The sequence below is a fragment of the Physeter macrocephalus genome, chromosome 6, assembly GCF_002837175.3.
Source record: "Physeter macrocephalus isolate SW-GA chromosome 6, ASM283717v5, whole genome shotgun sequence".
Taxonomy (NCBI): Eukaryota; Metazoa; Chordata; class Mammalia; order Artiodactyla; family Physeteridae; genus Physeter; species Physeter macrocephalus.
Window position 1 is genome coordinate 34,092,793 of NC_041219.1, and position 13,560 is coordinate 34,106,352.

The 13,560-nt window shown below is 43.9% G+C and overlaps 1 protein-coding gene across 9 annotated transcripts in view; it reads left to right on the forward strand.

Annotated features, from left to right (window-relative positions):
- The window catches only part of ANO4 (anoctamin 4), a 459,956-nt gene that overhangs the window by 306,721 nt on the left and 139,675 nt on the right, over nt 1-13,560 (forward strand). For 5 of the 9 annotated variants that reach the window (XM_024127263.2, XM_024127266.2, XM_024127270.2 and 2 more), the window contains 2 exons: nt 2,278-2,322; nt 12,245-12,376. The exons of 2 other annotated variants lie outside the window; for them this stretch is intronic. In XM_024127263.2, coding sequence (XP_023983031.1) covers nt 2,278-2,322; nt 12,245-12,376 — 177 coding nt within the window. Of the gene's footprint in view, nt 1-2,215; nt 2,323-12,244; nt 12,377-13,560 lie in introns of all 9 variants that reach the window. 2 more of the 9 variants (XM_024127271.2, XM_024127265.2) reach the window with 2 other exon arrangements.

Sequence of the window (13,560 nt, forward strand, 5' to 3'; positions counted from 1 at the left end):
AGGCAAAATTCCCCAAAGAATTGAGACAAACATAGTTCTAAACTTTTCAGTTATTCATCAATGTGAATTAATACTATATCACACATAAGGACCAAAAATAAATCTATGCTTAGAGTCATATATCAGACCAACATCTTATAGCCAACAGAGCTAAAAAGTCTACTTTTTGATAGTAGTTGTAGTTTTACAGTAGTAAAACCTAGTGAAACTGATACCCCCCTCCCCAGTAGCAATCTCATAAAACCTTTTGCCAGAACACACTTCTCAAGCACAGAACCTGAGCAGATTGTAGAAACATGAGCAATGTGATGCAAAGCAAATTCCCTTAGTACCCGGAAGCATTTCATCCCTGAAGGGCCTGGCTGTACCATGGATAACACCTCTGTGCGCTCATTACATAGCAGAAAAATGCTGCCTGCAAGCAGCATTAATACTTTTCTTATGCAGTATTCAGAGACTGTGATCCAAGCAATAAAATGAAAACCATAATATCTGTGAATAATAATCTTAAATGTAGGAATTCCTACAGGGCAATATTTTAGGAGGAAATACTGTTAATGTGTGGCCACTAATTGGCCTTTTTGATGTGATTTTACCTAAGCATAGCTTCACTTGATGCACCTTGGTGCATTTAAAATTTATGCTTTCGTTTTGTCCGATGTTTTAGACAAATAACGCTAGCCTGAGGAGACATATGTATTTCCAAAGCAGGAACTGTCCTGCCATGTCAATTCAACAAAATGTTCAAATGTCAATTTAGCTGACTATTTAAATGCCTCCAAGAATCTTTATTTATTGTTTTCTGTAGACTGCACTTCTGAATCCCAGGTTTAGTCTCCTAGGATTTTTATTTCTCCAATGTTTAAAAGGAAGTTGAGGAATAGGTTTCTTATGGGAAATTGTCAATAACACCTGCTTCTGCTAAATACCTGTATGTCGATGGATATGGGTTTTTTAAATAGACTGTTTTTAAAACAGTTTTAGTTTTACAGACAATTAAATAGGTAGTACAGAGTGTTTGCATCTACCCCTCTCACCCTACTTACAGTTTCCTTATTATTAATATCTTGCATTAGTGTGGTATATTTGTTACAATTGATGGACCAACATTGGTACATTATTACTATCTAAAGTCCCTAGTTCACGTTAGGGTTCACTTCTTGCCTTGTACAGTTCTATGGGTTTTGACAAATGCATAGTGTCAGGTACCCCCTATTATAGTATCACGCAGAATAGTTTCACTGCCCTTAAAAATCCCCTTTACTCTGTCTATTCATCCCTTCACCCCCCCAACCCAGACCCCTGGCAGCCACTGATCTTTCTCTTGCCTCTATAATTTGCCTGTTAACAACATGGGATATGTTTTTAAGTTTTCACAGGTATGCAAAATGAATTTTGCTGTATAAACTTCCCATTCTCTCTAAGTGAGATATCTCTGTAACAGTTCGGAATCCATACAAACCGTATTCATTGCATTACCACCCCATTGGTTGAAGCCCAGACTATAGAAAGGGAGACTGCATTTTAATAAAGCACCTAATGCATGTGCTCTCCATTCACACTACACCCAGAATTTACATTTGTAATACTTTTTAAAATGCAGGTATATCGAAGTACAACAGATCCTTAATAAGTCTGGTTTTTAAAAAGATTTTTTTCCAGGGTTCCTTGGTTTGTCTCTTTAATGCACCTGTGTGAGGGCCAGTGGCTAGGCAGTATGTTCTAGTGTGGTTATTTGCAGCAGGATGTTGATGCTTATTTGTTCGTGTCCTTCCCATACTGATTGTAAAATATACATACGTATTTTTATATTACCCTTGCCTATATCAGATGAGAGAAGCATTCTCTAAACTTCAAGTGCTGTATAAATATTAGGTAATGTAATCCTGTGCCCACTAAGTTATGTGTGTTGCCAGCAGGCTGGCAATCCATCCCGGCATCCTGCAAAAAGAGCTGACCTCAGCCGAATTCCTACAAATACCAGTTGCTCCAAATTATTGCCCTGCACAGGTTCTGTAGGCGAAGAGCAGCCATAAACAGTGATGGTAACATGGAGAGGGGGCGATATCAATGGAAACGATTTCATATGACTTCGTGACTCAAAAACTGCATGCCCTCCGTGCCCGCTACGTTTCTCACTGTTAATCTCTTTTTAGTTTTTTCTTCTTCACCTCTTACAGGCTTCTATCTTCAATCTCCTTTCCTTCCTTGCTAGTTCAAACTGTAACTGACGATGGGTTTTCTTCTCGACTGGCTTCATTTTTGCTGTTCTTCCAGGAGAAAAATCTATTACCTGCCCCGCCGGTACAAGTTCATGAGCAGGTTAGTAGCATGCTCTGTCATGACGGCGTTTGTTTTAGCTGTTGGCCTGTGTGCTCCAACAGTGACGAGGAATACAAGCTGGGGAAGATGGGCCTGTGTCACATGGGAAAGCTGGCTGCCGTGCCAAAGATCGCTCTTTCGGGTTAGGGAAATATAGCCTAGGGGAAAAAAAAAAAAAAAAAAGGCAAAGATGGAAATGTTCCTCTTAGAGTCTTCCCTGTGACTTGACACTTGGGAGGACAGAATTTATCTGCAGGTCTATTGAGGCTGGGTTTGGGGGTTTTTTTCCTCCCCATTCCATTAGATAAACTACCAGAAAAACCCGCTGTTTAGAAAGCATCTTTGGTCTGAATGTTACTCTTTTCCCCACCCAGACTCCTCCCTCTGCTATATGTTAACTTGAAATCTAAGTGCAGACAATCACCCTCTCAAAAAGCAGATGGCTTCTTGGCCCTCCATGGGTGGGGTCCGCCTATGTTAGTAATAGTTTGTTAAGAAAGTAGGCAGATGTATGACCTTATTCAGAAGCCCTCCTACCCTCTTTTTACCCCTCCTCCCGAAAAATACTACTGGATGAAGATTGCCTTTACTGTGCTATGAATCCTTCCGAAGCTTGTTTCTCCTTGTTTTTTGTGAAGCCAGGGGTGAAGGGGAGGCGTCAGTGATGTCCTTTAATTTGACTCTGTGGTGATCATTGGCATTCTAATTTCAAGCTTTTAATTGGTCTCATGTAACCATTCACCCTGAGCTGAGCTGATAGTTAAACTTGGATACCATTGCATGTGTCTGAAAATCTTAGAGTTCAGTTCTGTGAGATTTAAGAATCCTATTCACTCTGTTTATGTGCTATGCAGAAGGATAAGTAGAAGAGTAGTTGATATATTTTAGTGAGTTTACTCAAATACACGTGCACTCAACAAAGTATGACACGAGAATGGGCGTTTAAAGAAACTAAGACGTGGTTTCCAAAAATTTCCCTGAGCAGCGTCCTTATTAGCAATCCTTCTTTCATCAGGCAGTTGCCATGGCATTCGGATTCACCACAATGAGACGAATCCCTTTTCACATAATGACCTTCTACAAAAACTTGGTGCACACTTTAGCCTATTTCAGTAGTTCTCAAACTTTAGCCAGCATCAGAATCACCTGGAGGGCTTATTAAAACACAGATTACTGGGCCTGTGCTGTAATCTATGACGTAGATGTCCAACTCTCCACCTGGAAGGTATATGAAGGCAAGGATGGCTCATCCAATTCTTTGTTTCCAGCACCTAGCATGTAGTAGGTGGGGCAAATGGATGAATGAATCTCCATACACAGGTGTGCGAATTTGCTTGGGGGAAAAGGAGACCACAAAGAAAAGTATAGAAAAACCAGGACGGCCTGAAGTGTCAGACATAGACTGGGGACTGAAACATTTGCTCACACTATGGGGAAGAGGTGAGGGCTTGAAAGAAAATGGTGATAAAAGGACCCATATAATCTCGGGGTTGGTTGGGATATCAAATGTCATCAAGTCTAACCACTCATCGGCTACTTGAACCTCTGCTATATCATCAGGCAGCCTGTGTTTGAACATCTCTGGAGACAGCGTATTCCTGAACCCATCTGTGAACACCTGATTTAGAAAGTGCTTCCTTAAAATAAGTCATAATCTCTCTCTCTTTAGCTTTCACTCTAAAACGCTCATATTGTAGTTCTCCCTGAATAGCCAAAAGATAATCTACAAAGTAAACAGCAAAATATATGAGAAAGATTGTGAAATTATAGGCAAAGGGACTTAGCAGGTATTTGGAAAACAAGAGATGGTGGCGGGCAGAAAGAGGTTTCCATATTAAGGGATCGGGAGGCAAAAGAAGAGTAGAAATTCAGAGAGATACAGGTGTGGTAAGAAAGGTGGTGAATTTTGTTTTAATAATTCTGCATTGACTCACAGTAGGTCTTTGAGATGTTGGTGTCCTGAAGGCTCTTGAAACTGATGGCACAGCAGTTGAAGCTAGAGGTAAAGCTAGAGAACCCAGTTTGGGAGACAGAGCCATAGAGGTCATGACCTTAGCCAGGGGAGTAGATGGAATTTCCCAGGAAACGATGCAGGGAGTGAAGAGAAGAGGGCCAGTAGCAATTGCTCAGAAAATCTGCTTTAAGGAGACAGGAAGAGATGGGGGAGGATGAAAAGGAACAATTTAAGAAGTAGGAGGAGAACTAAGGGAGGGCAGTGTCAAAGGCACCACGTATGAGTTCCCATAAGAAGGGGTGTTCTTCAGCTACTGATGAAGGATGAGAGAGGAGAATTGATTTTTGGTCACCATGGTAACCACTGTGCTAGCAGTCTCCATGGAGTGGCGGTTCTCAAACTTTAGCGTGCATCAGTGTCACCTGCACGACTTTTTAATACTCATATTGCTGGGCCCATCCCCACAGGTGAGGCTCAATAATTTGCACTTGTATCAAGATCCCAAGTGATTCTGATGTTGCTGGTCTGGAACTAGTACATTTTGAGAATGATGACTACGGAGTAGATGGTAATAGAAACCAAATTGCAGCTGGTGGAGAATGGACAGGGTCCTGATGAATCAGAGGCAGTGAGGGATCACTACTACCTTGATAAGGTTTGTGACAAGAAGAGAGAAAGAGGGGATGGGATTTAGAACACGAGCAAGAGGAGGAAAGCAGAGGAGACTGTGACCACGTGACTCATCATACGTACTCCATGTGTATAGAAGGGAGGTTGGGAGTGAATAAGAGCTGGGGAAATCCTTGTTTCTGGAACTGGAAGAACAGCTTACTAAATACTAATTTTTGGCCTGAAAAAATTGATGCTACTTCTTTAGTAGAGAATGGACTTGAGGACACGGGGCGGGGGAAGGGTAAGCTGGGACGAAGTGAGAGAGTGGCGTGGACATATATACACTACCAAATGTAAAATAGCTAGTGGGAAGCAGCCGCATAGCACAGGGAGATCAGCTCAGTGCTCTGTGACCACCTAGAGGGGTGGGATAGGGAGGGTGGGAGGGGATATGGGGATATATGTATCTATAGCTGATTCACATTGTTAAAAAGCAGAAACTAACACACCATTGTAAAGCAATTATACTCCAATAGAGATGTTTAAAAAAAATGTTGATAGTACTTAAGTGCACACATTACAACTGTAGAAAAATCTGGGCCTTAGGAGGCACCGGAAGACTCTGGGTCAAAATAAAGGGGAAAAAAGTCCTGACTATGGTTTTATGACACACTGATTCAGAATGACCTCTTAAGCCTTACTGCTTACCACATAGGATTAAATCTGGGACATCAGTTTGGTGGTGTAACTTATTGAAGCCCAGTGTCTGGTGCCAATTTTTGGTGCCAGTTTGTCAGAAAATTTTGTATCTACTTTAACTCTCACTTCACCTCAGAACAGCCTGATTTAGATGATGAAGACTGTGTGTCTCTTTGTAGCCAGGGATGACATTACAAATTGAAGGGCACATCTATAACTTGTTATCCTAGCTGTACATCAGTAGTAAAATATTGACTTCCAGTATTCTAAAATTCTCATGTCATGCTACGTATGGATATTTAATTTAGCTTTTAGTTTCATTCTTACAAATGATATTTCGCTTCATTAATCCGTGAAAGGACCCTTGAAACAAACCTACCTCCTTTCAGGATAAGAGAAATGAATTAGAAATCGTGAAGTTTCTGAGCAGGCAGAAAAATAGAGCATCATTTCACAAATATCTTTATTTATGAAAGGTCCCCTGACATCATAAAGCACATTCATGTAATTCAGATATGTATTTCTGGAGTAAATGTCCTTTTCATTCACATACTTGGCTATTAAAGGCTACTTCAACACTTACCTTTGGGCAGACTTACAGGTATTACAAATTACCTATCCAGTCAGGAAAGGAAATTTATCATCGTTCTTCTGCCTTATTATTATTATTTTTTTTGCCTTCACCAAATCATACAAATATAATCTGCAGAAGATATGCTTACAAAGTAATAAATCTGTTGACTGTGGGTGGCTTGTAGCTGCAGTCTCATTACTACTCATTCTTTTTTCCTCCACGCCCCCGTACACGTCCTGCCTGATGTTCTCCTTTGCAGTGCTTGGCAGAATGGATGCTGGTCCCTAGTGCATTATACTCTCAGTGCCATCGTAATCTTATCAGATGAGTATACAGGCAACATGACAAAATGGCTTGGATGTTTCCATCCTCGTCTTAAACAAATTAACATACGTAAATGTTCCAAACCCTTTGGACTCTTCTAAGCTGTGCCCCAGTTAGCAGCCTTGTGACCTAAAAGAATGGCAGTAGCTTCCCAAGATCCCTAACTGTCCAAGGAGAGGCTGCAAATACAGGGGACTTGGCTCTGAGAAGAGGAAAAAGAAATGCAAGCCTCCTGTTGTCTGTTATCCATCCAGGAGGGCTTCATTTCCTGCAATGTAAGCCGGTGTATGGGGCCTCCATTAAATTAAAAAAAAAAAAAAACCACTCACCTGTAGGTGCTCTCTGGGCATATTATCTCTGAAAATGTTATCTAACTGTTCGAAACCCGATGCTATTATTATAATATTCTGGTCTGGGGAAAAGCAGGTGTCTCTGAAGTAGCCTGTTTCATTTCATTCAGCCTAATTAAGTTGTCATCAGTACAAACTCCCTCCTGGTTGTTAGTGGCTCCAGGGAAAGGCCCTTGTTTTCTGCTTCTTCAGGGTATACCCTCAGCATCCAGGTTGGGACTCTGTGCACAGCCAGTGATTTATAAAAGCCTGCAGATAGGTTAGCCTGTTAGAGGCGAAGTCCTTTGCATGTGGCCTTTTCTGTAATCGTCACGACTCCTGAAGGTGGGTAGGATTGTCTCCCCTTTACAACCGAGATAACTGAGGTCAAGTTGTTTTAACCAGGACCTTCCCAAGGCTCATTTCCAAGGCACAGCCTGGAAGAAGTTTCAGGTCTGTGCCCATTTGTCTGTGCTTGTGCTGTGCTGGCAGCTCTTTCCAGCTACGCAGAACGTCACCTGTCATGAACCGGCATTTGGTCAAGGACCCTGAACTTACCATCAGAACAACTTTCTTAAGAAAGTAACTCACCTTTTAGTCTAGATATTAACTTGGCAAGTCAAGGCCACAAATACCCAAGTGGATGATCCATCTTTATTGAGTTGCCTGTGTAGTCTGTGAGACAGCTTTTGCTCAGTAAATGGCAGAAATGGAACAAAGTGACGGTGTATCCAACCAAAGTCAGTGCTCCATTATTAAGCTGACGTTTTTTCTTTTCCCCGTCAGAGGAGACTTTACTAAGTAAGCCCTACTCCTATGTTGAAGAGACAGATGGGGTGCTTCCTGGTTAGTTGGTTTCTTGACTTTTACAGGCCTAAGTAAATTTCAGGATTGCCTGTTTAGGGATGTTTGTGAGACACGGAAGCACAGACCTCAGTATACAAGGGAGAATCATAGCTCTTGAACGTCTGCTGAGAACTCGGTAAATAAAAGCTCATTGTCATCATCATTTTCTTCATCCTAGAAACCACTACTTAATTGAGCATTTTGTCCATGCAAGGCATTGTGCAAACACTTACGCATTATCCTTACCACTTCCTTAGGTAACGGGTATATTAGCTCAGAGGAGTTTAGTCCCTCCCCCAGCATGGCACTCACCATTTTCGTTCTGGGCAATGAGGATGTGAATCCACTTCCAGCTGACTCCCGAGTCATCGTTCTATATGAAAGGTTATCCATTGTGCCTCTTGAAAAGGAAAACTCTTTTTTTGACCTCAGCATGCAGGATCTTCGTTCCCCAGCCAGGGCTCAAACCCACACCCCCTGCAGTGGAAGCGCAGAGTTTTAACCACTGGACCGCCAGAGACATCCCTAAAGGAAAACTCTTTATTAACTCAAGTTTGTTTAAAATGGTATAGCCAAGATATTACTGCTGAAGTCACCACCATGTATTGAGAAAGCATCTGATTTTTCATCTTAAGAGATCAGGATACTAAGACCCCGTGAGGATAAAAGGGATAAAAGCCTTGTCCCGGGCATCCAGTCTAAGTCTCATGCTTTCCAGCCTGGTGGCTTTTGCACTATGTGTCTTTCCTTTGCAAGGTGGAAGGGGATCCTCACTGATGTCTGAGTGGCACAGTTTGGGGACAGGAGTGGGTTTGTGGAAGAGTGACCATTCGTCATCCTGCCACAGAGGGACAGACCCTTGTTCCCCGAGCCACCTACCTGGGAGGTAGGGGCAATGTGTAGAACGTCATTCTCAGCCCACGGGGGCCTGGCTAGCCGAGGTCGTGTCTCAAGGGGAAGATGGGCCCAAGACTGGAGAGGTGTGTTAGTCTCCCATTGCTGTTACAACACATTCCCGCACATTATCTCAATTCTCCAAGTCACAAGTCTGGGCTGGGGGAGGTTTCAACTGGTTTCTCTGCTCCGGGTCTCACAGGCTGAAATCATGGCGTCAGCCAGCCGGGCTCTTCTTTGCAGGCGCTGGGGAAGAATTGGCTTCCAGGCTCAGCCAGTTGGCTGGCACAGTTCAGTTCCATGCAGTCGTTAGCACTGGGGTCTCTGTTTCTTGACTGGCTGTTAACCCAAGGTCTTTCTCAGCTTCTAGAGGCTGCCTGTACTCCCTGGCTCCTGGCCCCCTTCATATTCAAAGCCAACTGTGGCCGGTTGAATCCTTCTCTTGCTTTGAATCTCTCTGACCTCCCTTTTGCCTCATCTCTCCTGTCTCCAGCCAGAGAAAGTTCTCTGCTATTAAATGGCTTAGTGATTAAATGGGTCCCCCTAAGTAATCCAGGATGCTCTCCTTAATTTAAGGCCCATCACCTTACACATGCAAAGTCCCTTTGCCATGTCACACGACATATTTCCAGGTTCTGGGATTAGGGTGCAGAAATCTTTGGGGGGCCATTCTGCCAACCAGAAGAGAACACAAACTGCTGATCACATTTGAACATTTTTTCTGTCATTGTGAGCGCACAGCCTGGCCTGGCATGTGTGATGGGACCAAGACAGCCCATGCTCTGTCTTCCTGTTTCTTCTCGGGGGCTGCTCCGATGAAGGCCGGTTCACACCCTCCACCCCCAGTTAGTGTCTCAGGGGGCTCGTTTTTAAGATATCTTTTGAATATCGTTCTTCTACCATAGTGTTTCAAAAGCCCACTTCCTCCCCTTTCCATCCCTTTAACATTAGCCTCCATGGTCCTCAAGGAGTTACTAATAACACTGCTCTCTGCCTAGCAGCTTCTCCAAAGCATTTCATGCACGTCCTCTTTTATAAGCCTCCTAGCAACCCTGTGAGGTCAATAAGATGACGATGATCGTAATGATCCCATTTTAAAACCCTTGAAAAATAAAGCTCGGAAAGGTGAGTGATTTGTGGAAGGTCACACAGCTGATAAGCAACAGAGCCAGGATTTAGGCATTCCAAGGACAAATCCCAGCTCCTTTCCACCATGCCAAGCAGCCTCCCCTCACTTCCTTCCCCCCTCCAACTCCTCATTTTTCAAGGAACTAATCACTTTCATACTCTGTTCTCTCTCCCCGCCATCTCCACATTTCACTTAAATTGTGGTGCCACAAGCTGGTTGCTGAAAGCTACCATTTCATTCCCATGGCGTATTTATGCCTGGATTTTTACAGCTTTGTTTTCATCCACACTGAGCACTGTACCCATCTGGATTTAATTCATAGTCATTGCACGCAGAGCCCAGATTCTGTGAGAATGGGAATTTTGCAAAGTGTAATCCGATTAGTGCTGCCGGCTGGAGAGATGTGGGAGGTGAAAGCTCTGTTACGGAAAACCTCTGGGCCAAAGTCTTCTTTCGTGAACAACTTCTAAGGCAATCAGATGAAATAAAGCCAGGAGCCACGGGGAAGGCAACCAGCTGAACAACTAGGAAGTCTAATTTAAGGACTGTATCATTGAACTTGGACGAGTGATAGATGCTGGTGAAGCATAATTAACCTTTTGAATTGAAAGGCAGAAGGACAAAAATGTTAAGCAAACTGGTGGCTCAAATCCTTGTCTTTGGGACAAAAGAACAGAGAGCGATGATAGCCAGTGTTCGCTACGCACCAGACACCTTTCTGGAGACTTTGTATACGTATTGATCAGTTAATCATCACAACCCTGTGAACTGAGCAGCATTATTCTGCCCATTTTACAGATAAGGAAGTTGAAACATGGCGAAGTTAAATAACTTGCCCAAGGTCACACTGCTAATAATTACAGAGGCAGGGCTTGAATCTGGGCACCCCAGCCTCAGAGTTCATGTCCTCAACCACTGTGTCATATCACCTCTCTGAAGCTTGTCATCTCACTGTATTCTAAGTGTCTTTAAAGAGATGATGGGGGAATGGGGTGGACTTGAAGGATGAAGGAGATGGGCACGTTTTCCCTTTCTTCATTCAGTCTTTGGGCCATTCTAATCTACTATTCTTTTCTGGGTCCATGACCCTGAGTGCGATCTTTACTTCTGTGTGTGTATATGTGGTGGGGACAGGTCCTCTTGGAGAGGAGGCTCTTAAAGAAGCCGGAGGATTCTTTCCAGTTTGAACTTTCAGGGACTCTGGAAAAAGGACAGCCACCACCAGGCAGAGTGGGGGGGTTGTGGTGAGGCTGGAACAATGCTGAGGTTAAAAGGTGGTAGAAGAGAAGTTTACTGTTATTTTTCATTTTGGAGTTGATTGGTTATATATAAAAGTAATCCCTTCAGCTGAGAGTTTCACGGAAAAGGATAAATTGCCATGTAAATGATTTTAATTGGGAAAAGAAACAAAACATACCCAAATTCCATATGTTTTCAGTTAGTAGACTTAGAAGGCATTTAAAGATTTTCATCCCCAGAGAAATGTGTCCCTTGAATAGCCCCTAAGTGAAGATTCCCATTATCAACTACTTTGATGGGGGTGATCTTTAAAATCAAGAGTGCGGAACCTGCAATTTGGTTCTGGCTTTATTCACTGGCTGGATGATCACCCCTGCCGTGGGTCTCTTTTGTGATGTGTAAAACGCGAATGGCACCCGTTCAGTCTGCTTCACAGTCTGCTTCATATTTGATATGTGCCCTTGGAGAAAAAACATTTCAGGGGTTACAGACACCTGAGGTAGCATAATCATTTAAAAGTCTGCTGTGGTATTTGCTCCTTCTAGTGGCTGGCTGTGAGTGGGTGAGAATCTGGTCACGTGGAAGCCAGACGTTTTCATCGGCAGAAATCAGAGGGAACAGGGAGGTAGCCAAGGGGGGAAACCATGGCTTGAAAACCACTCTGGAGACAGTGTCATTTCCCTTGGCTTGGCGTCATCGTGTGCCCAGGCCAGAGTGACATACGTGTGTCATGATGCCCCAGCACCTTGAGGACTTTCATGTCTCAGCTTGAAAAGAGACATGAAAGTTAAACAGCATGCCGTCTGCTGAGAGGCTGCTTGGGGAAGGAAGCAAATCGTGACATTGGGCTCTCTGTGCACAGGCCACCCCCTGGGATGCACTGTCACCCCTCGCTCAAAGCTAACTATAGCTACAGCTCTTCCCTGACCTCAGATGGGGAGATTTTCCAAGCACACAATGAGTTTCTGGAATCTGCAGGGTGGACAAAGTTAAGGTCTCAGCTGCTTTGCTTAAGGGACTGTCCACTTCCTTTCCAGAGCCTTCCAGCCTTGTTCTGTTCCTTGGTCATTCATTGGCATGTGTAGACATATGACTCACAGCTGTGATATCAGGGACAATCGTATCAAAGCCCCTTGGTGAAATCCCAAGAACACCGAGTCCCGGCTCTCTTCTTTCTGTCTGTTGAGTGAGAGTTTCGTGAGTGCAGTGAGCATGCCCGGAGTGTGTGGGTCATATTTACGCCTCTGTGGAGACTTCCCTCCCGTGTTTTGGGGCAATGCTGACATGCTGTACCCTTTGGTCTTGCCTTTCATGTACCACAGGATCGATAAACACATAAGCAGTTTTCGGAGATGGTTACCTAAGAAGCCAATGAGGCTGGACAAGGAGACACTGCCAGACCTGGAGGAGAATGACTGCTACACTGCCCCTTTCAGCCAGCAAAGGATCCACCAGTGAGTGTTTCCCATGAAAACCCTTGTCTTACTAAGGACAAGCAGCTGTGGTAGAACCCTCTCTGCGCGCCTTTGATTCCTCGGCCCGTGGAAGGAACAGAGTAGTGCCCTTCTCCCCTGACAGTCCTGTGAGTGTTCATATCCCTTTTATATCAGTCAGGGTAAGCAAACTGCTCTAACAGACAATCCCCACGTCTCAGCGGCTTAACGCAATTGAGCGCTCGTTCGTGCGTGTGTTGGTGAACCACCTTCCTGCGTGGTGATTCAGAGACCCAGACTTCTGTCTTGTGGCTTCGCCAAAGCCCCGTGCTTGGAGCCCCCTGAAGGCTCATCTGCCTTGAGCCAGCAGGTAAGGAAGCTGGTCTACACCTTGCCCTATTAAAAAGAGGGATTGTTGAGTTAAAAAAAAAAAAAAAACAACAACTCAGTTCACCTTTCAGCTCCCCTTTCTTTAACAACTCACCAGGTTGCCCCAGGAAAAGCCACAAAACCGAGCAGCCGGCTCCCTGGCTCATCTGTCGGTCTCTGAACAGTAATTTGTCACTTTTTACATGTGTGGTTGGGGGAGGGAGGTTAGCTAAGTAATTGAGCCTTTGAGGAATTGAGAAAGTGATAGAACCAGGCAAAGACAGCCTCTTAAAAGGAGGATAAATCCAAGTCAGCCTGGCCTTGCTCCCAGCCAGGCTTCAGGAATTCCTGGCTCTCCCTGTTCCAGCCATATAACAACAGCCTCAGTAAAAATGACTTACCTGAAGGGAAGAAAAGGGGTGACAGATTTTTTTTAAAAAATAGGTTGCCAACTTTGAGAAAGAAATAAACCACATGGCAGTTGCAGGGAGTGCAAGCTGGGGGCACCTTTCAGCAACAGAAAATCAGTTAAAGCCTGTGGACTTCTAGAGGGCGAAGGAGAGAAGAAAAAGCAAAGAACAGATGCTCTGCATCAAAGCGTATAATGCACGGGAAGCAACTCCAGAAACTACTGAAATAGCCAAACTTTGGATCCCCACAGGTTAGATTGATGCCAAGTGAGCCCCATTATGTGAATGTTTAAAAGGGTTATTGAAGAAGACACGAAACTCAGAGCTCAGCCTCAAAATCCTAGCTAAATCCTCCGTGGGAAATCAGAACTGAGCGAGATTTCATGCTAACTCAGAGATCGGGACCTAGCATGTTTTCTGAAAAGA